Source organism: Macaca nemestrina, chromosome 7, assembly GCF_043159975.1.
Source record: "Macaca nemestrina isolate mMacNem1 chromosome 7, mMacNem.hap1, whole genome shotgun sequence".
NCBI lineage: Eukaryota > Metazoa > Chordata > Mammalia > Primates > Cercopithecidae > Macaca > Macaca nemestrina.
In genome coordinates, this window is record NC_092131.1 from 101243058 (window position 1) to 101267797 (window position 24740).

General features: G+C 39.2%; 1 protein-coding gene across 1 annotated transcript in view; it reads right to left on the minus strand.

The window, feature by feature from the left end:
* Positions 1–24740, minus strand: part of LOC105488300 (IQ motif containing GTPase activating protein 1) — a 114916-nt gene that overhangs the window by 74836 nt on the left and 15340 nt on the right. The window contains exons 3-4 of the mRNA XM_071100664.1: positions 5131–5287; positions 1695–1772 (exon numbers count right to left, since the gene is read on the minus strand). Coding sequence (XP_070956765.1) covers positions 1695–1772; positions 5131–5287 — 235 coding nt within the window. The remainder of the gene's footprint in view (positions 1–1694; positions 1773–5130; positions 5288–24740) is intronic.

Consider the following 24740-nt stretch of genomic DNA (forward strand, 5'->3'; position numbering starts at 1 on the left):
CAAATGAGGTTAAATTGTCATTGCCCACTGGCAATATACTATATAAAAAACAGGTGCACAGTTTAATATTTTACACTATATATAGTACAGTATTTTATACTATATTTAAAAAAAAAAACAGGGAAAGGAAGTTACAGGTGCACAGACAGGCCACATAAATATAAGAACTTGACGTACTGCATTTCCTAACACTTGTGGGGCCTAATTCTCAAACATACCAGTGGCAAGGAAGAGAACTTCAGCACTTTCTCTGGAAAAAAGCTAGTCTTCTGCAAAGACTCGGCTCTGATTTAACTCAATTCGACAGGTATGTATGCAACAATACATATCTGTAGTATATTTTATATATATATCCATATACTATATATACACAACATATAATTATATATTGTAATAATATATATTAATATACATTATTAAAATATACTATATATAATATATAATTGTATATTATAATATATTGTATATGTAATATATATTTATACAATATACATATGTGTATACAATATTTATATATTGCACAAAATACAAAATATAAAATGGTTTTAGTCACCTTCTGATACTCTACATCTCACTTTTTAAAAATAAATTTTCCTTTGGTTACAAAAATTTGAACTCTACAGGAAAGTATAAGGAAAATAAAAACCACCCTTAATCCCATCACACAGAAATGAAAACTGTTTTATCTCCTTACAAATTTTTCCCAAGAACACTCACTTTATTTTCAGACAAAAATAGTGATCTGATCTTAGCTAGAACACAAACTCTTATAACCTTCAACTGTTTTTCCCCACTTAATACATCAAAGGCCCTTTATTTGGGTTGATATCCTTTTTAATGGCACTAGTATTTGGCTGTAACACAATTAATACCCCTTGTGAAGAAACATGTACTTTGCTATCAATTTTTTCTATCATAGTCAATGCTAAAAAATCCTTATATATACATGTTTTTGGTGCTTTCTGATTATTTATTTGGGATAACTTCCAAGAAGCAGAATTCTTAGGTCAAAGGATATAAATAGAAAGAAAAAAAACAGAGAACAAAAGAACGAACGAAATCAATCAATCCATTCATGTCTCTAAGAGTGACAATACAGCGTGGCAATTACAGATTCAGGCAGGAGTGGGATGACAATTTCACTGAAAGCAACACTAAATAAACTCCTGAGCAAAACACCCAGAAGATGTACACTCCAATCAAAACTGCAGCCATGACCAAAAACAGACACAGGAAGTAACGTCATCACCTCTACAATTTAAAATATAAAACGACCCTTCATACTCCCTACAGATTTCTAAAACATTTCCTTATATTTCCAAAGGTCAAATTTTAATGCTAACAACTTTGTGAATAAATAAAAACCACTGATTTGGTATTCTTTAAAACGGTGAATCTCACAGCATGTGAATTCTATCCAAGGAAAAATAGTAAAATGTATGTCTACAATTTGATGTAGTAAAAGTAGATGTCATCACAGGGAATTTCTCTAGGGTAAGGTGAAACAGGTATGAGGATTACAAAAGAAAAAGAACAAAACTATTTCCTAAGTCAAAAAGAAAGACATCTTTCAGTATTTAAAAAAACACCAAAGATTCCGAGAATAATTTTACAGGTAGAATGAGAACAGGTTGTTTGGGGGTTATGCCAAAACAGCTGGAACAAAGCCTAAACTATTATCTCAGGTAAGTTACCTTAGGCAATCCAATCTCATCCATGGCATTCAACCACTGAATCACATTATCAGTGTGTCTAAAGTGGAGACCAGTCGCCTAGAAGAAAAAAAAAAATTAGGTTCTGTTGGCTGTATTGAAGCAAATATTAAATAAAAACTCTCTTCGCAAAAGTTTCCTCATGAGATTTGACAAATTCTCTTTAATTTTGAGGTCATTATGCTCACATTCCAATACCAAAAAGCCAATTCCACATCTCAGTTCCTCTCACTTAGGAACCACCTGGAGAGCCTTCCTGTGTATAGCGTGCTCAACAGAACATGTGGTCTTTGGAGTTAAATTATCTTGGATTCAATTACTGGCTTAGCCACTTCATCCTTTAGGGACAGAGTTTTACCATCTAGAACAGCTGCTTTGTATGTATAAAGACTAAGTGAGATAATGCACATAAACCAATTACATTAGTATGGTATCTGAACACGTAGAAGATATTCACAAAATGCTGTATAAAAATACCACGCTGGGACAGTGGCTCATTCCTGTAATTCCAGCACTTTGGGAGGCCAAGGTGAACGGATCACCTCAGGTCAGGAGTTTGAGATCAGCCTGGCCAACATGGTGAAACCCCATCTCTACTAAAAATACAAAAATTAGCTGGGTGTGGTGGCGCATGCCTGTAATCCCAGCTACTTGGGAGGCTGAGGCAGGAGAATCGCTTGAGCCTGGGAGGCAGAGGTTGCAGTGAGAGCCAAGATGGCGCCACTGCACTCCAGCCTCAGCAACAGAATGAGACTCCATCTCAAAAAATATCAATCAGGGCTTTCATTCTCTCTCTATATATAGATATCCCCTCTAGCCTTCAATGTCTGCTTTTTTTTGAAACAGGGCTCCACCCTGTTGCCCAGTCTGCAGTGCGGTGGCACAATCGGCTCACTGGCACAATCGGCTCACTGCAGCCTTACCTCCTGGGCTCAAGTGATCTTCTCACCTTTGCCTCCTGAGTAGCTGGAACTACAGGCGCATGTCACCATGTCCATCTAATTTTTTTTCTATTTTTTGTAGAGCAGAGGTCTCACTTTGTTGCCCAGGCTGATCTCAAACTGCTAGACTCAAGTGAGGGCTCCCACCTCAGCCTCCCAAAGTGCTGGGATTACAGGCACAAGCCACTGCACCCAGCCATTTTTCTTAAATTGTTGCTGCAAAGTCTCCACTCTCCTTTTACACTATCTTCAAAGTCTCCACTCTCCTTTTACACTATCTTCCCATTCTGCCTATAGAATAGCTCCAGAGTTGTCTTCAGAATAACTGTGTATTCAAAACTGAGCATAGGGCTGGGCACAGTGGCTCGCTCATACTTGTAATCTTAGCACTTTGAGAGGCCAAGGTGGGAGGATAATTTAAGCCCAGGAGTTGGAGACCAGCCTGGGTAACATAGTGAGACCCCCATCTCTACACTAAAATTTGTGTAAATTAGCCTGGTGTAGTAGCATGCTCCCATAGTCCCAACTACTAGGGAGGCTGAGGTGGGAGGATTGCTTGAGCCCAAGGGAGGTCAAGGCTGCAGTGAGCCATGATGGCATTACTGCACTCTAGCCTGGGTGACACAGCAAGACCCTGTATCAAAACAAAAACCAATCAACCAACAACAAAAAAACCCACTGAACATATAAGTCTTTTTGACCAAGAAAAGTTTCTGTTTATGATGTTAATTTTGGCTGAGTACCTATACTTTCCCTTGTTTTCCCTTGAATTTAAACATAAAACATAAAAAATCTCTTTGACATTGCAGCCTTACTCATTCTGAGTTTGGGCCCAATTATTACAGCTGCCCACCCTTACATTTGGTCTTGGTAATGCAATTCTCCACTATCTTTCATAGTCATCCTTCTTCAAATAAGAGTCCACAGGTAAGCTCCCTACAGAGGCTTTAGACAATAAAATTTGGTCCTTGTCAACATCCCCATTTTTTTGGGGGGGGGCAGTAGGGGAGACAGAGTCTTGCTCTGTTGCCCAGGCTGGAGTACAGTGGCATGATCTCAGCTCACCGTAACCTCCGCCTCCTGAGTTCAAGTGATTCTCCTGCCTCAGCCTCCTGAGTGGCTGGGATTGCAGATGTGCACCACCAAGCCCGGCTAATTTTTATATTTTTAGTAGAGACAGGGTTTCACCAAGTTGGCCGGGTTTATCTTGAACTCCTGACCTCAAGTGTTCAGCCTGCCCCAGCCTCCCAAAGTGCTAGGATTACAGGCATGAACCACTGGGCCCGGCCCAACATCCCAACTTAATTAAGCAGTCGTCTTTTTTATAGCACCTTGAGACACAGGAATCAAACCCTCTCACTTATCTCAATTTTCTGAAATTGAATCACTCTCCCATTGTACTTTGAACTCCAGTATCACAGGGTGATGTTTTTTCATGAAGTTACTTTTGCATTCAATTTGCCAACACATCTCAGTGCTTAAAATTCATTTCCTTTTTTTTTTTTAAGGAGACAGGTGGGAGTACAGTAGCGCAATATTAACTCCCTACAGCCTCAACCTCCTAGGCTCAAGCAATCCTCTTGCCTCAGTCTCCCAAGTAGACAGGACTACAGCATGTGCCACCATGTCTGGCTAATTTTATTTTATTTTTTTTGTAAGACAGAGTCTCATTATATTGCCCAGGGTAGTCTCAAACTCCTGGTCTTCAGAGATCCTACCACCCTGGCCTTCTAAGTACTGAGATTACAGGTGAGAATCGGCGTGCCCAGCCTAAAACTAGGTTTTTTTTTTTAGATGGAGTCTTGCTTTGTTGTCCAGGCTGGAGTGCAGTGGCATGATCTTGGCTCACTGCAACCTCCGCTTCCCGGGTTCAAATGATTCTCCTGCCTCAGCCTCCTGAGTAGCTGAGATTACAGGCATGCACCACCACGCCCGGCTACTTTTTGTATTTTTAGTAGAGACGGGGTTTCGCCATGTTGGTCAGGCTGGTCTCAAACTCCTGACATTGTGATCCGCCTGCCTCGGCCTCCCAAAGTGCTGGGATTACAGGCGTGAGCCACCGCGCCCGGCCCCAAAACTAGATTTAAAGTAGTAATTCTCCTAGTTACTTCTTCTACCTTCTAAAGAATTAAAAAATTCATCTACAACTAGGAAAATTTCTAGATATATAACATCATAAGAATTCTACCAGAAACACAGACAGCTAAAGTTATTTTCCTAGTACATATATTTTTTGTGGGGGGACGGGGTGGGGGAAGGCGGGTTTTCCAGATAAATTCTAAAAGAGATGTAATACTATTTTCCTAGTACATATTGTCTTTGAACAAATTTCTCCATTCTGCCAGGCATTTTAAAGGCTATATTTTGTTGAAACAAACATACCTTACACATACTTCTCAATAACTCTTACACAAAATAAAACATGCTAACTTTCCCAAGTTGACAGAAATCTAAGCACTAAACAAGGAAGGACTCACCTTGTATCTGGTCTGTTCTCGATCATAGATTTTTTTCAGGGACACTACTTTGGGAGAGAAGAAGTTTCCCAGTTTGGCAAGGTAGACCCCATTCCTAAGCCCCTCCTCCAGTTCTGTGGTGGGAGGCAGATCTTCCCCTAGGCATGCTTCCATCCACCTGCACAAAAGGAGAGAGGATGCAAAAAAAGAAAGGGAAGGTCAGAACTTTTCCTTAGAGATTTTAAGCTTAATTTCCATTCTCCCTGGAGAAGCTTAAATTGAACATAATAGCACTCTTTTACAATCAGTTCCACACACATCCTTACCCTGCTTGGCCCAGTCAGATCTCAGAAGCGGGGAACTTAGGAAAATTCCTGAGCATGAATGCCACTTTCTTCTCTACCCTGCTTTCCTTTGCTGCAGCAACACAGCTAGCTGGGCTCCCCAGATCCTGACTGCTCCATGAAACTTCAGACCCTTTCCCTCAGTCCTTAGGTTGCTCTTTAACAAATCTTAAGAAAAGCCATTTGTAACTGAAGCCACCATTTCAACTGTTCAGAAGCTTACATTTGTTGCTGACATTCTCTTCTAGTTTCAGAACTCAGAATCCACAGTGAATTTCTAGGTCCAAGTTTTAACGATGTTTGGGGGTTATCAAAACAGAATCAATTATTTCAGCTAAAATATTAAAAGAAACTCCTATAGAAGCAGTAAATAATGAATTCTTAGATTTTTGGAGTCAGGGAGGAGGTTGCGAAAAGGATAGGAAAAGAAAACTATTTTCCAAAAAGAAAAAGAATAAAACAAAGAAAAAAAGAAAACTGTATTTTCCCCTTCAAATACCTCTTAGGAAATTTCAGGAAAGCCTAAGATAAAACAAAGTTTAGTTACATGTATTTTCTACCAACAGAAACAAAGGTAACTAAAAATCATTTATGGCAATGGTTTTCTTTTCTTCTTTTTTCTTTTGAGACAAAGTCTCACTCTATTGCCCAGGCTGGAGTGCAGTGGTGTGATCTCAGCTCACTGCAACCTCCACCTCCCGGGTTCAAGCAATTCTCCCGTCTCAGCCTCCTGAGTAGCTGGGACTCCAGGCGTGCACCACTATGCCCAGCTAATTTTTGTATTTTTAGTAGACGGGGTTTTGTCATATTCGCTCAAACTCCTGACCTCAAGTGATCTGCCCATCTTAGCCTCCCAAAGTGCTGGGATTACAGGTGTGAGCCACTGGACCCAGACCATGGCAACAGTTTTCAACCACTGAGCCACAGAATCCTGTGAATATCTAAGGAAAGCTATAGATCCTTCCCGCAGAAAAATATACATATACTTAAATTTTACATATAATTTCAGAGACTTCATTGACTCTAGGAACCCCAGATTTAAAACTCCTAATTTAAAATTATTCCACTCAATTTTTTTTTTTTTTTAGATGGAGTCTCGCTCTGTTGCCCAGGCTGGAGTGCAATGGCACAATCTCAGCTCACTGCAACCTTTGCCTCCCAGGTTCAAGCAATTCTCCTGCCTCAGACTCCCGAGTAGCTGGGATTACAGGCCTGTGTCACCATACCCGGCTAATTTTTTGGTATTTTTAGTAGAGATGGGGTTTCACCATATTGGTCAGGCTGGTCTTGAACTCCTGACCTCAGGTGATCCACCCGCCTCGGCCTCCCAAAGTGCTGGGATTACAGGTGTAAGCCACCGTTCCCAGCTCAATCTTGCTTTTAAATCTACTCTACCTTTAAATCAGCCAGCGTACTCTCTAACTTATGAAACCTGATGGGTATATGAATGGGCCAGATAATTTTCTGGTTGTTTCCTATACTTGATAAGCTTCTCTGCTGTCTTTTCTTTCTTTCAAATAGTAGAACTTAAATTGTCAGAAAGGGGAAAAACGAAACAAATGAGTTTTCCACAAGAGTTGTCATAATAATTAAATTAGATACCAATTTGAAATGGCTACAAAAATCTAAACTATACCTCTACTGAGACTAAAGACCCAAAGGGCAATGTGGAAAAGAATGGCAGTTGTCGGTATGGAAAATAGTGTAGTTCAGGGACTCATCTCATCTTTTTACCGCTAAAAAAGATGCTGATAAAATCATTCTGGCAAACAACTACTGGCAACTCCAGCTCTCAGGGGACAATCTAACTTGGGTTCTCATTAACAGGGAAAACTTAACAACCTCAGCCTAAGCCAAAAATGGCCCTCAAGCACGTAACAGTACCAAAAAAAAAAAAAAAAAAAAGTTATTTTTCTTTTTAAAATGAAGTAAACACACAGGGAAACTATGGATAAAGAGCACAGTAGATACTTTTGCCTTGAATCAGAGCCAGTTACCAGAGGTATTTAGGTTTTCCTCTTTTCTGAGATTTCTAGACTAAAATAAAAATAAAAGGAGAGCCCATGGTAACATCTCCCACCATTCTTTATATTTCCTTTCCCTAGTCCAACTGCTATAAAACAGTCCTGACTTAGATGTTTCCTATAGCTGGGTAGAATACTCTTCGTGTAACACAGCAGTCAGGTCAGAGAAGAAAGGCCAACTGTGATTTGGTGAAAGCGATTAAGTAGAAAGAATGAGCTAGAATAAATAGGGAGGCAAAATACAGTGTTTCTAAACAACTGCTCAAACCTGAAGCTGCCCTCCAAGTCACCACACGTGTGGCTTGCCCGCCAATCTGAGCTATTTCACAATGGAGTATCACCTGGTTTGTTTATAAAATAAATCAGGACTAGGTAGGACGCGGTGGCTCACACCTGTAATCCCAGCAATTTGGGAGGCCAAGGCAGGCCGATCACTTGAGGTCAGGAGTTCAAGACCAACCTGGACAACATGGCGAAACCCCATCTCTACTAAAAACACAAAAATTAGCCAGCGTGGTGGTGTGCACCTATAGTCTCAGATACTTGGGAGGCTAAGACAGGAGGATCACTTTAACCTGGGAGGTAGAAGCTGCAGTGAGTTGAGATGGTGGCACTGCACTCTAGCTGGGGTGACAAAGTGAAATCCTGTCACAAACAAACGAACAAATTAGGACCAAACTACTTTGAACAGTAAAGTGCCATGTTACTATAATTTTTAATGTTAGCAGAAGTTTAGATTCTACTCAAATTCCAAGATGACACAACAAATACTTCTTTCAGTCTTTCTCTACAGCTCACATGAGATTTCCCCTTCTTCCACTAAATCACAGAATCAGAAAATGTGAGAGCCAGGAAGCAAATGCACTTCTAGGGAAAATCCCTTTGTTTTCAATGTAATATATATCTAAAAATGGCCAGGCACAGTAGCTCACGCCTGTAATCCCAGCACTTTGGGAGGCCAAGGCAGGAGGACTGCTTGAGCCCAAGAGTTCAGGACCAGCCTGGCAACACAGCCAGACCCTGTCTCTACAAAAATTTTAAAAATCAGCCAGGCGTGGTGGAACATGCCTGTACTGTAGTCCCAGCTATCTGAGAGGCTGAGGCAGGAGGACTGTTTAAGCCCAGGAAGTCAAGGCTGCAATGAGTTATGATCGTGCCACCATACTCCAACCTGGGCAACAGAACAAAACTCTGTCTCAAAAATTATATATATAGATATATATGAGACAATTAAACATTTCTGAAAATTTTATGAATATTTTCCATATTATTTAGTTTCTGAAGACTTTAAGTTTACATAAAAATTTAACCAAGTCCTTAATCAGTCACCTATGTTAGACATTTATGTCATTTCTAAATGTTTTTAACCATTAAATAAAGTGCAAGGAATATCTTTGTGCACAGTGTTCTTCTTTATTTAGAATTAATTCCTCAGGAAAGGTCCTTAGAAGTACAACTCCAAAATTAAAAATATAAACATTGAAAAAGAATCTAACTGCCCATAAGCCTGCTCAGAGGCTAATAATGTATTTGCACTTCCCCCCATTTACAAATAAGAATGAGGCTGATCCAAGGTCATCCAATAGCTAGCGGCAAAGACGGAATAACAAGACTAACTGCTAGATTTATAATCCTCCTCGCAATATCACTGTTGCTCTCACTACACCACCTGAAAAACCAAAAGGGGCTGAGCTCACAGGCTGTCCAAATAGGGAAAAATCTCAGAACTACCATGAAGGAAAAAGACTGGTTTATCTCCACATTCTGCCTACTTAATAATTAAAGGTATTTTAGTTTAACTAAATCCACCACTGATTCTCAACTTAGACACAAAACTTTTCTTATTAAACTTAAACATTTAGAACTGGTTAAGTTTGGCAGGGTGCAGTGGTTCTCACCTGTAATCCCAGCACTTTGGGAGGCCAACACAGGTGGATCACTTGAGGTCAGGAGTTGGAGAACAACCTGGCCAACATGGTGAAACCCCATCTCTACAAAAAATACAAAAATTAGCCAGGTATGGTGGAGTATGCCTGTAAACCCAGCTACTACTTGGAAAGCTGAGGCATGAGCTGAGATCGCATCACTGCACTCCAGCCTGGGCAACAGCAGAGCAAGTCTCTGTCTTAAAAAAACAAACCAACCAACCTGGCAGAATTCATTCTCCTACTGAATACTGTGTTCCAAGTATGGTCTGACCAGCCTGAAATGAAACAGGACTATCACCTTCTTCATTATGACACTCCCTAACCACAAAGCCTCTGCTTAAATTATTTAATTACACTTTTTCAATCAACAGAAACTCCTTTTTATCCCAAATATAGAGCTGCTAAACCATATCTCCAGGTTTTTTTTTTGTTTTGTTTTTTGTTTTTCAATGGAGTCTGGCTCTGTCACCCAGGCTGAAGTGCAGGGGTATGATCTCAGCTCACTGCAACCTCCATCTCCCAGGTTCAAGCAATTCTCCTGCCTCAGCCTCCCAAGGCTGGGATTACAGGCCTGTGCCACCACATTTGGCTAATTTTTATATTTTTAGTAGAGACGGGGTTTCACCATGTTGCCCAGGTTGGTCCTGAACTCCTGACCTCAGGTGATCCACCCGCCTCGGCCTCCCAAAGTGCTGGGATTACAGGCATGAGTCACCACGCCCAGCCTCTAGCTCTTTTATAATTTAGCTTTATGAAGACTTTTTAAAAATTTTTTTATTTTTTGAGATGGAGTCTCACTTTGTTGCCCAAGCTAGCGTGCAATGGCATGATCTCAGCTCACTGCAACCTCTGCCTCCCGGGTTCAAGCAATTCTCCTGTCTCCAGGGTAGCCGGGATTACAGGTGCCCATAAGCACGCCCAACTAGTTTTTGTATTCTTAGTAGAGACGGGGTTTCACCATGTTAGCCAGGCTGGCCTTGAGCTCCTGACCTCAAGTGATCCACCCAAGTGCTGGGATTATAGGCGTGAGACACGCCTGGCCTATAAATACATTTAAAAATAAAACTATGGCTGAGGTGAGAGGGTTGCCTGAGCCTTTGAGTTTGAGGATGCAGTGAGCAGTGATCATACCACTGCATTCCCAGTCTGGGCGACAGACTGAAACTCTTGTCTCAAAATCTATCAATCTATGCACAAAAGAAAATTACTGGCCAACACAACTTTTTACCAATTCTCATGTTTAACCCTGTCCTAGCAATAACCATAGAATCTCAAGGCTGGAAGGCTCATTAAAGATCTTTTAGGCCATCTCAATTCCTCCACTCCCCTCACATGTTCTACTCCATCCCCAATTTGATACCTTAATGTTCCCAAAACATCTCAGCCACATCAGGAAGCAGGCTGAACCTGAATACTGACCGAGAATTGAACATTCAAGGTAACCTGGTTCATTTCTGGATTCCAGTAGTCAGAAAGTTTTTGTTAAGCCAGCATCAATTCTCTACTGGCACCCTAAGCTGCCTCCTGGAGCAAGAGAATGTTAAAATAAAAGCATAATGTGAGTAGCACTGGCCATGGACTTGGAAAGATCTGGTTCTATGTCCTGTCTCTGGCACTTACCAAGAAAGACAGCAAGCCACTTAACCAGTTCTTTCATTTGTTAAAAAAGGCTAATAGTATCTTCCAAAGTTTGTCACTGAGGATTAAATAAGATTGCAAGTGAAATATAGAGCTAGCACAGTGCTTGGCTGGGTATTGAAAAAAATATTTGTGCCTTTCCTCCTATCCCCTCATGATGAGTCACATGCTGACAATTCCATAAGTAAAATGATTCCAGCTCCTTCAAGCACTAGTCATAAAAACAGAATAATAATAGCACCTACCCACAGAATGTTTATGAGGATTAAAGAGATGATAGTACATATAAGATACTAAGAACAGTGCCTGGCACAGAGTAAGTACTCAAAACGTTACCAGGTATTATATTAGCAGTATTAGACATCATCTCTGCCCTGTCACGTCTTTTGCGCATCTCTGAACGTTCACCAACTGAATTCTGTGTTCCAGGTATGGTATGACCAGCCTGAAATGGAACAGGACTATCATCTTCTTCATTCTGACACTCCATAACCACAAAGTCTCAGATTAAATTATTTTATTATGCTTGTTCAATCAACAGAGACTTGTTTTTTCCCCAAATATAGAGCTGCTAAACTTTATCTCTACAATTCCATATTTAAATCATTATTTGCACTCATATCCATGACATATCTTCATGATAAGAGTAAGCCAACTGTCCCTAGTGTCAGAATCTCTTGGCTCCTAATTCCACCACCCAAAATATTCTCTTCCAGCTTCACATCACATCATCCACAAATACTAATGGGCTTTAAAGAATGAACAGGAGTTTACCAAATAGCCAAGGCAGAGAAGGCCTCCAAATAGTAGAAACACCATGTACAAAGGCAGGGAGGCACAAGAAAACAACATGTGTCACAGAGTAGCTCAGCACCAGCACTACTGGAAGGTAAAGGCAAGGGGACAACTGGAGGAGATGATGACAAAGTCAGCAGGCTGGATCATACAAGGCCTTATTTGTCACGCTTAGAAACCTTTACTGCATCCTAGTCTTGGGGGACACTTAAGGGTGGCCTGATCAGATCTGTTTCAGAAAATCACTTTGGCAACAATGTGGGGTTGTTTAAATTTTCTTCAATAGCAAACAAGTACAAATGTTTTAACAAATAAGCAGCTTTTTAGACAAAGTTTGGAGAATATCATACCAAGTGGTGTGACATCAGCAGGTGTACATGTGATCAGAACTCGACCAAAACCACAAGTAGAGTTCAGCAACAACAGTCTTATATTTTTTATATTTTTCATGAGAGGTGTAACAAGCAGACAGCAGGGTTCTTAATCTCTCCTCTCACATGGGATATTAAATATAAATATTCAATATTTTCTCTTCAAGTTTAACCCCAGAACTGCATTAGCAAATCTCACTCAAATGCAAAATTTTTTAAAAGGTGATGTCAGATCTGAAACACAATTACTAAACAGGAAAGAAGTAACATAAAATGACTCATTTTCAATATAAATGACACTTAAAAAATAATCTTCACACCATGTGGCAGACATGAAGCCAAATACTTTACAAGATTATCTCAATCTTTTTAACAACCTCTGAAGTATTACTGTAATTATTTTACAGATAAACTGTGGGTTCCAAAAAGTATATTTCAAGATTGTCTGGCAAGTAAGTTCTCACTTGAACCCAAGTTGGTGTGATTCTGAAGCCCATACTCTGTTTTTTTTGTTCTTTTTTGAGACAGGGTCTGTGCAGTGGTGTGATCATGGCTCACTGCAGCCTTGACTTCAGATTTCAAGCAATCCTCTGGATCCTCCTACCTAGCCTCTCAAGAAGCTGGCGTCACAAGCACATGCCATAACACCCGGCTAATTTTTGCAATTTTTTGTAGAGATAGGGTTTCACCATGTTACCCAGGGTGGTCCAAACTCCTGGGCTCAAGCCATCCGCCTGCCTTACCCTCCCAAAGTGCTGGGATTACAGGTGTGAGCCACCAACCTAGCATTGAAGCTGATACTCTTAATTGCTACAGGATACTTCCTCCTTCAACAATAATAACAGCTACCACCTACTGAACATTCCCTTACAAATGCTCAAGTTCTGAAATTGGGCTTCCTGAAGTATCTCACACCACAATATATAACCTCATTAACAACCCTTACTTCTATCAAGCGCTAAGGGAGAGGCCTAGTATTACACACTGGTGAAGCTGATACTATTAGTACAAAAATGAATGCTTATACAAAAGGCTATCTTTAATAACATAGTCTTTTTATATTTTTTTTTGAGACAGCGTCTTGCTCTGCCACTCAGTCTGGAGTCCAGTGGCCCAATCACGGCTCACTGTGGCCTCAACTTCCTGGGCTCAGTGATCCTCCCACCTCAGCCTCCCAAGTAGCTGGGACCACAGGTGTGTACCATCACACTAGGCTAATTTTTAAAATTATTTGTAGAGACAGCAACTTCCTATGTTGTTCAGGCTGGTCTCGAACTCCTGGGCTCAAGGGATCCTTCCACCTCAGCCTCCCAAAGTGCAAGGGTTATAAGCATGAGCCACTGTGCTCAGCCTACATAGTAATTCTTATATCCTTTCATATTTATTCTATTTTTTAAAGTTTTGTTTTATAAGTATTTTAAGTCAATTCCTCAAAAAACAAAAACAAAAAAAGGTGTCTACTCTGACACTCATGTATTCATTCAGGAAACATTTCGAACTGACTACTCTGTGCAGCACTTATCAGTGGCAGAACGTTGTGCTGAATACCAGTCCCTACCTTCAAGGGAATTACTCTTTGGTAAGAGTTATGCTTAAACAGCTAGCTACAATAGGAGATGACATTTGAACTAGGCTTTGCTCAAATAAATTGTATTTAGAGTTGTGAAAGATGGGAAAATGAGACACGTAACATAAAGGAACGGCATAAACAAAGGACAAAAAAAAAAAGGCTGAAAACAAATAGCACACTCAGGAAATGGTAAGTCACTGTGGTAGAGAAGTAGGTGGAAAAGTATCTGGATTAGTAATTTAAGCTGCAGGAATGGGAGCCATGGGAGGTTTTCAAGTAGACTTAGAAGGAGAACTTGGACAACAGCATAGATGACAGAATCCAGAGAGAAATATTAGGCAACCATTTCAGTAATCCAGGTGAGTGGTAATACAGTCTTTAACTGGGACAATGGTGGAAACAGAATGATTAACAATTACAAAGGTAGAATTGACCCCATTTGACAATCTGTTAGATGAGGGATGGGGATTAGAAGGGCAGTAAGAAAGATGTGAAATTTCATAGATGACTGAAAAGGCAGAGGGCATGGAGGGTGGGCAAGCAAAGTTAGAGCCAGACCTCACGGTTCATAACTAACATTAAACACCAAATGGATTAGAGAATTTTTTTTAAAAAGAAAACATACTCTTGAAATGAGAAAGAAGTTTACAAACAAGACTACAGAAGCAGAAATCAGAAAGGAAAAGATAAATTGGCTAGTATTTAAACTTCTGTAAGGCCATTTTTAAAGAACTAAATAAAACTTTAACAGGAAAGGTTACTGGAGCAAAAAAATCACCACATATAACAAAGAGCTAACAATATTATATAATCTTTATATGTATATACATTTTAAACACTTGAAATAAAATGACAAACATTTCCCTAGAAAAATATGCTAGAAACACAAATAAAAAAATTCATAAAATATACATATGGCTAGTAATTTATATGAAAATCTCTCAATCTTACTACTAACCCAAGAAATGCAAATTAAAGTAACAATATCACCATCTTCAGTTATCAGACTGGCAAAGATTTTTAAAAATAACTTATTGTTGTCCAGTGTGTGGGGAAACCCCACATTCTGACACACAATTCTAGGAGAAAATCTGGCACCATATACCATCTATAGCAAACTGACAAACATTTCTATAAAAGGAAAAAAGAGAAGGTTTTTTTCTTATTTTTAAAAGATGATTTGGTGACTTGTGGCATGGATGACTGCATAAAAGATGATGCCATTAAACAAGACTGGGGACACCCACAAAAGTCGGAGAGGATGAGCAATTCATGGTTGAAACATGTTCAGCTTGAAATGTCAATGGGACATCCAGAGAGTGGCATCCTGCAGGCAGTTGAAAACACAGGTCTCTGGAGGAGACCTGTTGTTAAAGACCTAAATCTGGAAAATGGCACCACAAGAGTAGATAATCTCACAGAGAAAGAGGTTGTGGAGAAAAATTTAAAAGCTGAAGCACTGTGTCTCAGGGAACACCAACATTTAAGAGGTGAAAGAGACAAAGACAGTGTCTGTGATCAAGTTCAGAACCAGGAGAGAATCACACAATGGCAATCAAGGAAGGAAAAAAATCAGCAAACTATTAGAGGTTACCAGCTTTCAATGCTGCAAAGAGGCAGGTGGTGAAGAGAAAAGGATGTGGCACACAATCAAGAAGGTCATCTTTGGCTTCCATAAGGGAAGTCTCAGTGGAGTGGTGACACAGGAGACCAACTAAAAGAACGAGAAAAGTAACTAAAGGTAGGAAGGAGAGATAGCAGATGTAGGCTTCTTTTTCTAATTTTTAATTTTTGTTTTTAATAGCGGAGACAAGGTTTCACTATGTTGTCCAGGCTGGTATGGAACTCCTGAACTCAAGAGATTCTTGCCTTCCAATCCCCAACTCCCTCCCCGCCCCCTTCTCCACCTCCCAAAGTACTGGGATTACAGGCATGAGTCACTGCACCCAGCCAACTTCTTTTTCTAGAAGTATAAGAAGGGAAGAGGAAAAACTAGGGGGAATGGAGAAGGAGTTAGTCTGAGATGGTGACATGTCCTGGGAAAGTGTCTTTTTTTTTTTTAAATGATTGTGGAAAAAGCATATATTTATAGTCTGCAAGAAAAGAACACGTGAAGGAGGGGCTAAAGATATAGGAATAAGAACAAAAGAAAGTAAGGTTCTGAAGAGCAGAGGCGGCAGCCAGCTACAGAAAGGAATATACCCTACTTCTTCCCTGAGAAAAGAGGGAAGGAAATAAGAACAACCAAGAATGACATGTTATCCAGCCAACTTCTCTGAGCTTCCGTTTTCCATATATAAAGCAGGATTAGCAACACACCAAACTTCATAAGGTTGTTGTGAGGATTAAATGAAATGATACATACCAAATACTAGTGAGGAGAGCAAAGATCACCTGGAGTCCACTAAGGAGACCATCCAGAGGCAAAACTTCTTATCTGAGGAATTTAGAAGTAATGAGACTTCCCTATTATCTAAAATCAACACCTGGTTCTAGCCCTCTTTCAACTTAAAATGTGTAAGTAACTAGAATTTCTATACATCTCTGGAATGCCATGCCGAAACTCACTGCGCAACCCTTGCTGACATTACGTCTAAAAATGTAATCATTTATCATGACCTAATGTGGCTAATATGGTCCAAATTACCCTCAAGCTCCTGCTTTAAGTTCCATAAATACCCTAAGGAAAAATCCACCCTGAGCTCAGTTCTCTCTTGCTGAGGCATTCTTCTGCAGAGTTCCTTCTTTCTAATAAAACTTTCCTTTTTCAAACCTATACTGTTATCAGTAAATTCCTCCTATCAACCTGCAAGTTGACTGCTTTCCAATGCCAGGGCTCTGATACCTCACCCAGCAACTAGTAGTAGGCTCTAAATAATGATAGCTATGTGTATGTGTATGTATACATGAGTGTGGGGGGTGAAACGGTTAGATCCACAGAAATAAACCTACTAATGGAGTCTGACACTTCATGATTTATGTAATACCTAACTTGTCTTACTGATAACATTTTTCAAAGGGAGTATATACTTGGCCCTACCCACTCTACACTCAGCAAGACAAAGAAATAACTATACTGAGAACTCTACTGTGGTAAACCTTAAAACAAGCCCAGACTAAAAGCATATGTAGAAAAGAATATGGGTGGAAATCTGAATTAGGGGTCTGTGGAGAGGAAACCAGTTGAACAAGTTCTGCAGAGCACATGACTTCAGTGGTTTCCCAGCTCTGTGCAATACAGAAGGGGAACATACCAATGCAGGAACTGACTACTTCAAGCCATTGAGATTCAGTTCCTCCAGGAACAGCTCCTCTGGTACCACACCCATCTTGCACAGCAAACATCACCAAATGCCAGGGTTACTCTATGTTAAAAACCTCCCAAATTTGGCTTTCTCTACAATTAGGATTCTACTAAACCACTAACACTTCTGAGCACCACCTAGGCACTGGAAACAGCCTAGAAATTTCCATATGGTAATGGTAAATCTAAGTATTGAGAGAAAGGAATGCAGAGTATTCCATAAAGCATTCTTCACCATACGCAGAGAGAAGGGAATCAGGATGACTTCCCAGAGAAAATGGTATTGATTTTATAGGTCTTGAAAGACTTGCGGTGTGTGCTGATAAGGGAGAATACATCAGGCCAAGGGCAGAGAATGTGCAGACCCTTGGAAGGATTTACACAGGAATTAATAAGATTTAATTCAAAAGACCATTCTGAGCAGTTGTAGATTAGGAGAAGGGGCTAGAGAGAAGTGAGGAGACACTAGAGAAAGTGTTGCAGTAATCCAGCCAAGAAACAAAAAAGGCTTGTTTTCCAAACCATAAAGGAAAATGAGAAATCTTGGTAGTATTCGTTTCAAAGGAAACTTGAGTATAAATTAGGCCAATCTGAAAAGCTATAGGAATAAGTGAAAAACAGGGAAATGTTTTTGCTTCAAGTTACATATTTAACTTCTGTGTATATTTATATCTAATACAGACCCCTGAGCAAATCACTTCATTCTTAGCATAATCAGACAGAGGAGGTCAAGTCAACTTGTCAAAATAACATGTCGAATTGTTTTATTTCAATAGGGTCCCTGGTCTTATTGGAGCAATGGAAACTAGATCATAGTGAGGGGTTGCACAACTCAGTAAATTTACTAAATATTATTGAATTGTACATTAAAAACAGGTGGATTTTGTGGGATGTGTATTAAACTCCAATAAAGTTTTTTGTTTGTTTAAGTCTGGGCTAATAGATTAACTACCTACTCCTTGATCAAGTCTTCAGATCTAGAGTCTGGTGAAACATTACCATGGTCAGCTGTCTATCCATCCATCCCTAGTTTACCACTTATCATAGAGCATGAAAAACTTTTTAATCTTGAAATGAAATGAAATTCCAAAACTGAGTTAAATCTAGAATATAGCTAAGTCTCAGAAGCTACAGCCTAATCATTACTAACCTGTGAGCAGCTCTTAAGAAAAAAACAGGTAAGAGTCCTCTACAAAGTAGAAGACAGATACCTATTTCTTTGTAAAAGCAATCCTCCGCTAGAGCCATATTATGTCAAAAATTTAATTTTCAGCCGGGCGCGGTGGCTCAAGCCTGTAATCCCAGCACTTTGGGAGGCCAAGGCGGGTGAATCATTTGAGGTCAGGAGTTTGAGATCAGCCTGGCCAACATGGTAAGACCCCATCTCTACTAAAAATACAATGAGGCAAGATCGTGCCACTCACTGCACTCCAGCCTGAGTGACAGAGCCAGACCTTATCTCAAAAAAAAAAAAAAAAAAAAAAGGTGATTATAGGAAATTTTCCTTGAAAGAACAAAGAGGGGACAACAATCAGAGTGTCTAGGATTAAGGAAGTGTATCTTGAACGGGTGAGGATGTTCATGTGCTAAAGAGAAAGAACCAGCAGGAAAAAAGTGCAAGTTATAGTTGGGAAAATCATATTGGAGTAAGAACCCTAGAAGACAAGAAGGTAGGACAGGATCTAGATCTAGATCACAGACAGAAGGTTAAGTGTTAGGAGAAAAAATATGTTTTTCCCACTGCTACAGGGAAGGAGGTCAAGATGGCATGTTAAGCCAACGTGGTGGCATGCACCTGCAGTCCCAGCTACTCACAAGGTTGAGGTCTGGGGATGGCTGGAGCCCAAGAGTTCCAGGCTGCCATGAGCTATGATTGCGCCACTGCATTCCAAACTGGGCAAGAGAGCAAGATCCTTTCTCTAAAAAATAATTAATTTTTTAAGAGACCATGTTAAATGAGATGGGGTAAATTTGTTAGGGCCAAAACGTGAAGAAGTTTTGAGAGAAAACAGATGTCATCAAGCCATGATGCAGGAAGGTAGAGACAGGGATGCCAACAAAGAATAAAAGGTTTAGTATAACTTTTAGGTGATCAGCCCCACCCATCTCTGCCAATTCAAATGTTACCTTCAAAAGTCACCTCTCCTCCACAAACCTTTCATGACCTACCATCAGAAATAATCTCTTCTCGTTCCAAACTTCTTCTAAATTTTCTTATGGCACTTTGTATCTCTTTATCGCCTAATAGTTATTTATGTACATAAGGGTGGAATCCTTTTCTAATTTATCTTTGAATAAATTAGAAAGACTCTACTGAAAGACACACACTGTTCTTTCTCTCTTGCTTAGGGACCAGATTACTCCTGGTCTCAATTATAACCAAATAATAAAAGAAAAACAAAACAAAAACAGAAAATTACCCCAAGCTCTTATCACCATAACACTGAAATTCTTTTTCCTACCACAACCCCCACATCCCACACAACTCTGTACTCATTCAACTTAATATCCCCAAGCACCTACTTTGTGAAAAGCACTGCAGTGACAGGTGCCATTGGGTACCAGGAAGTGGAAAGAGCTTCAACTCTAAAGGAGCACAGAGAACAAGACAAATATACATAGTGTTATGTTTTCCCTTGAAAGGGAAAAGCCTGACCATACAATGCCAGCTTATCTTGCAAAACCCAGCCATAAAATAATCTTTCCCTCATCTAAACTCTCACACATTAACTATGTGCATCATTTCCTCAGCAATTACATATTGCCTTGTGATACTGAGACCTCTCATTCTCTGATGTTGGGTAACTTTTCAAATGTTTATGCCCTGTCTGTTCAATTGATCCGTAACCTCCTAAAGGCAGGGCTGTTTTATACTTTCGCATCTTCTTCAGTGCTCCCAGAGTGTCCTGAACAATGGAGGAGCTAAAAATGTGTCTTACTTGCTTTAAAGTAATTATTTTATTGGAGGAATTTTCCCAACTTCTTAGCCATGTTAGAAAAAAATGAGCAATGGAATAGAATCAAGTCATTCAAAATAAAAATGGTTTTTAATAACACAGGAAATGAAAATAAAAACTGTTTTTAAATAACTTGAGAAAATACTTAGGTTAGAACATAACAATCTTCCATTAAACTGTTACACAGTCTAAGACTGAAAATCTGCAAATGGGTTTTCCCAAAGCAGCTCAGACACTGTTTGGAAATTTCTTTATTGTTATATAAGAAATTATCCTCCTATTAAGCAGATTTCCATTGTCCAGTTCTGTTCCCCTGGCACCACATATGACAAAATGAACCTCTCTCCCATCTCCCAGGAATTTTTTAGTGAAGTAGTAAAATGTTAATATGACAGTTGACTGAATTCCTAAACTGGATGAAAGGTTGAGCTTCTGAGATTCTGATTTTATATTCCTTCTAAATCTTGTTTCCATGTTATATAGCCTCAGTATTCTCAATTATTCTTCATACATCATAATTAGTAGACCCTTTATCATCCTGGTCATGCTCATCAAACATCCTCTCATCCCAGAGCAATAACCAAGTCTCAACTAATGGACGACCAACACCCACTGATTGGGAGGGGTTCTTCAGCTTCTATGTTGAAAAGGATTCTGATCTATCAGCAGTGCTTGCTGTGGGTGTGAAATAACCTACCACAAATCTAACATCCTTGCTCTACACTACAAGATCCATCTTAAAGTATGGCCTCCAGAACTAAATACCAATTTCAGGAAGCCTCTGATTAGTCCAGAGGACAGCGGAACCGTCTTTTCCTTGGCTGCATATACCATATATCTACTAATGAGTTAATGAACTTCTCAGGTTTCTTTCATTTTGTTTTCGTTTCCCACTTATGCTATTCCCACTAACGCTACTTCTCTCCCTTATCCTGTACACTTTTTGAACTCCAACGTAGGATATCACACTTACTACTAATGAATTTCATTATTAGATTCACGGTATATTGAAAGCAAAATGTGTCTTACAATATATTAACCATCTCTCCAGAAACAAGTAAAACCCAAATTTCACTGACACGTCACTGATACCCTAGTAAGTCCCAATCAAAATGTTTACAAATAACATGCCCTAAAAGTGCTTTCTCTGAACTAAAAATCTGCAACTCTTTTTGCTGAGATACGATTCGTAACATAAACTCATTTTAAATATATAATTCAGTTGCTTTTAAAATATTCACAATGTTGTGCAACCATCATCACTATCTAATTCCAGAACACTTTCACCACCCAAAAACAAACCCCGGCCGGGCGCGGTGGCTCATGTCTGTAATCCCAACACTTTGGGAGGCCGAGGCGGGCGGATCACCAGGTCAGAAGATCGAGACTATCCTGGCTAACACGGTGAAATCCTGTCTCTACTAAAAATACAAAAAATTGCCAGGTGTGTGTTTTTCTCTGATTCACCAATCTGGTGACCCTGTCCAAAAGGAAATGATGTTAATGTGACAGGGCTTTTCTTAGGGAGCTCATGTTGGCTCCCAAGCATCACTTTTCTCGCTAAGTGTTCATAAGTTATCCAGCTGACAACGTGGCTCTGGAATTTTTCTGGTCCAATGTTTTGCCAGAAACTAGTTTACTAGACCAGAATTTGTGATATTTATCTTTTCCTTTTTAATAATTACTACATTTGCAACCCCCATTTTTAAAAATCACACTCCCATCTTTGCAATGCTTTAAAGATCACTAAGCAATTATACCTATCCAATTAGTACAATTATGGCTTTAATTTAAGCTCTATAAGCCAAGAACTGGATAACTCAATGGAGAATGTAAACAAACTATCATAAAACACAAAATAGCTGAGAATTGACAATGAACATCTCCCAAATTCTTATTTGAAATAGTCTGTGTTTAAGAAAGTCTTAGAGTTCACAAATAAAAAACAAAGTAAAAGAAAGAAAAAATAGTCCCTTAAATCCATAACTCTGATAGAAAAAGTGTTCGCAAACCAAAAAAAAAAAAAAAAACAAAAACCTGGAACACTACTGATAAAGTAGGTTTGAAGAATACTGCATACACTATCCTCGGCCTTGGAGACAGAATTTACAAGTCTATGATAAAGATCCCAAGTAATTTGCCACTTAAATAATATTTGGCTTGGTTTTAACTCAGTATTTCTGAAACTTATTTCACCACTAAACCCTTTCTTTAACATCACAGCACAATATACCTCAAAAAATACCGATCTAGAAAGTCAGCCACACAGTTTTTCAAACTCCAAGTTTGCACTCTTCTTTAACACAAAGAATAAATTGTTAGTTTGGCAAGTCTAGTCATCTCTTCACAGTCTTTATGTCAAAGCTGTTAATCCAAAACCTGTTTTCTCAATGTCAACTTTACTACACACAATTAATCTGTTTAGCATTACAATATAACTTGCTTGAAAGCACTCTGGAAAATCCTAACCAAATTCCCTAAAAGGATAGTTAAGCCATATGTTTCAAAAAGCTCAACAGTTGAAGTTGCCTTGTTCTGAAAAAAATTAAGATATCAGTTCATAAACTAGAGCACAAGACACCCTCCAGAGCACATTTCCTAAGACACTGCTAAGATTCGAAATGTAAGATACAATCCAAAACTCAAAAAAGCAGGATCTCTATCTCACTCTTCACACCAAAATAAATTCCAAATGGATAAAAGAGTTAAATATTAAAACACTTTACATCCTAAACATACTAGAGGAAAACATGGGAGAATATTTTTATATAATCTCAGGATAGATAAGGACTCTTTAAAAATCATGCAAAAAATTCAAAAGCTAAAAGTAAAATATTAGTAAGTTCAATAACATTTTAAAACTTTATTTGAAATACAAAGTCAAAATTTAAAGGACAATGGCCGGGTGAGGTGGCTCATGCCTGTAATCTCAGCACTTTGGGAGGTCAAGCCAGGCGAATCACCCGAGATAAGAAGTTCAAGACCAGCCTGGTCAACATGGCAAAACCCTGTCTCTACTAAAAAATACAAAAATTAGCCCAGTGTGGTGGTAAGAGCCTATAATCCCAGTTCCTCGGGAGGATGAGGCACAAGAATCGCTTGAATCTGGCCGATATCACACCACTGCACTCCAGCCTGGGCAACAGAATGAGACTTTCTCAAAAAAAAAATTAAAGGACAAAGTGGAATAAATATTTATAACATCCATAGTGTACAATGAGCCAATTTCCTCAACATATAAAGAGCTCTTACCAATAAGAAAAAGAACAATAATCCAATAGAAAAATGAGCAAAGGATTCTGCCGAAACAGTTCACAGAAAAGAACATACAAATGGCTTTTAAACACATGTAAAGATGCTCATCTTCACTCATAATTAGATAATCCAAAAATGTAGCTACAATGAAATACCATTTTCACCTATGAACCTGGCAAATGTAAAAAATCTGTAATACTCTGGATTGGTAAAATTAAAGGGGAAATAGCCTTCTTATATGTACATTATTGACAGGCAGATGTGTAAACTGGTACAACCTCTTAGGAGAGCAAATTGACAATATTTATGAGAACTAAATATGCATATTCCCTTTGACCCAGAAATTACACTTTTAGAAATTTGTCCGGCAAGAATACTCATACATGCACAATGGCATACCTACAAAGTGACTAACCACAGCACTTTTTATAACAGCAAAAGCTGGAGAGAAAATGTCCATTAACAGGTTAACTCCAAAACTGATAACTAAGGAACTGTGAGGGAAAAAAAGAGGCACTTCATTCCACATTCACTCATGTGAAATGAATCTTAAGATGCAAAGCAAAACAGTGGCTCATGCCTGTAATCCCAACACTTAGGGAGGCCAAGGTGGGCAGATAACCTGAGGTCAGGAGTTCAAGACCAGCCTGGCCAACATGGTGAAATCTCTCTCTACTAAAAATACAAAAATTAGCCAGGCGTGATGGCAGATGACTGTAGTCCCAGCTACTTGGGAAGCTGAGGTGGGAGAATTGCTTGAACCTGGAAGGTGGAGGTTGTAGTGAGCCAAGATTATACCACTGCACTCCAGCCTGAGCAACACAGCAAGACTCCATCTCAAAAAACAACAACAAAAAGATGCAAAGCAAAATGTACAGTGTGCTACCACTTCTAAATAAATCAAAGTGATGTGTATTTATATGCACAGAATATCTCTGGAAAGAGACACAATCATGATAGCAGTTCCATGTGCGGAAAATAACTGAATAGCTAGAGAAAGAAGACTAAGAATATAGACTTTTTTCAGTGTTATATACTTGCATAGTCTCTGAATTATGTATCATGTCTGTGTATTACCTGTTTCTAAGAACAAAATGTTTTAAATTTACAACTTTTAAATTAAGACCAAATCTATCTAAAAAAACATTTCTATGGGGATTCTCAAATTAAGGAAAACCCAAAAGTCAAGCCATTGTCAAACACTACCTTTTCAAACTATCAATTATGAAAAGGCATTGCCCAAACTAATGACATAGTATGTCTTCAGGGAAGAAACACATTTTTGTGCAGCGGTGTGATCATAGCTTGCTGCAGCCTGGAAGGATCAAGTGATCCTCCCACTTCAGCCTCCGGAGTAGTTGGAACTACAGGTGTGTGCCACCACACTTGACTTTTTTAAATTTCTTATATTTTGTAGACACAGGGTCTGAATATGTTGCCTAGGC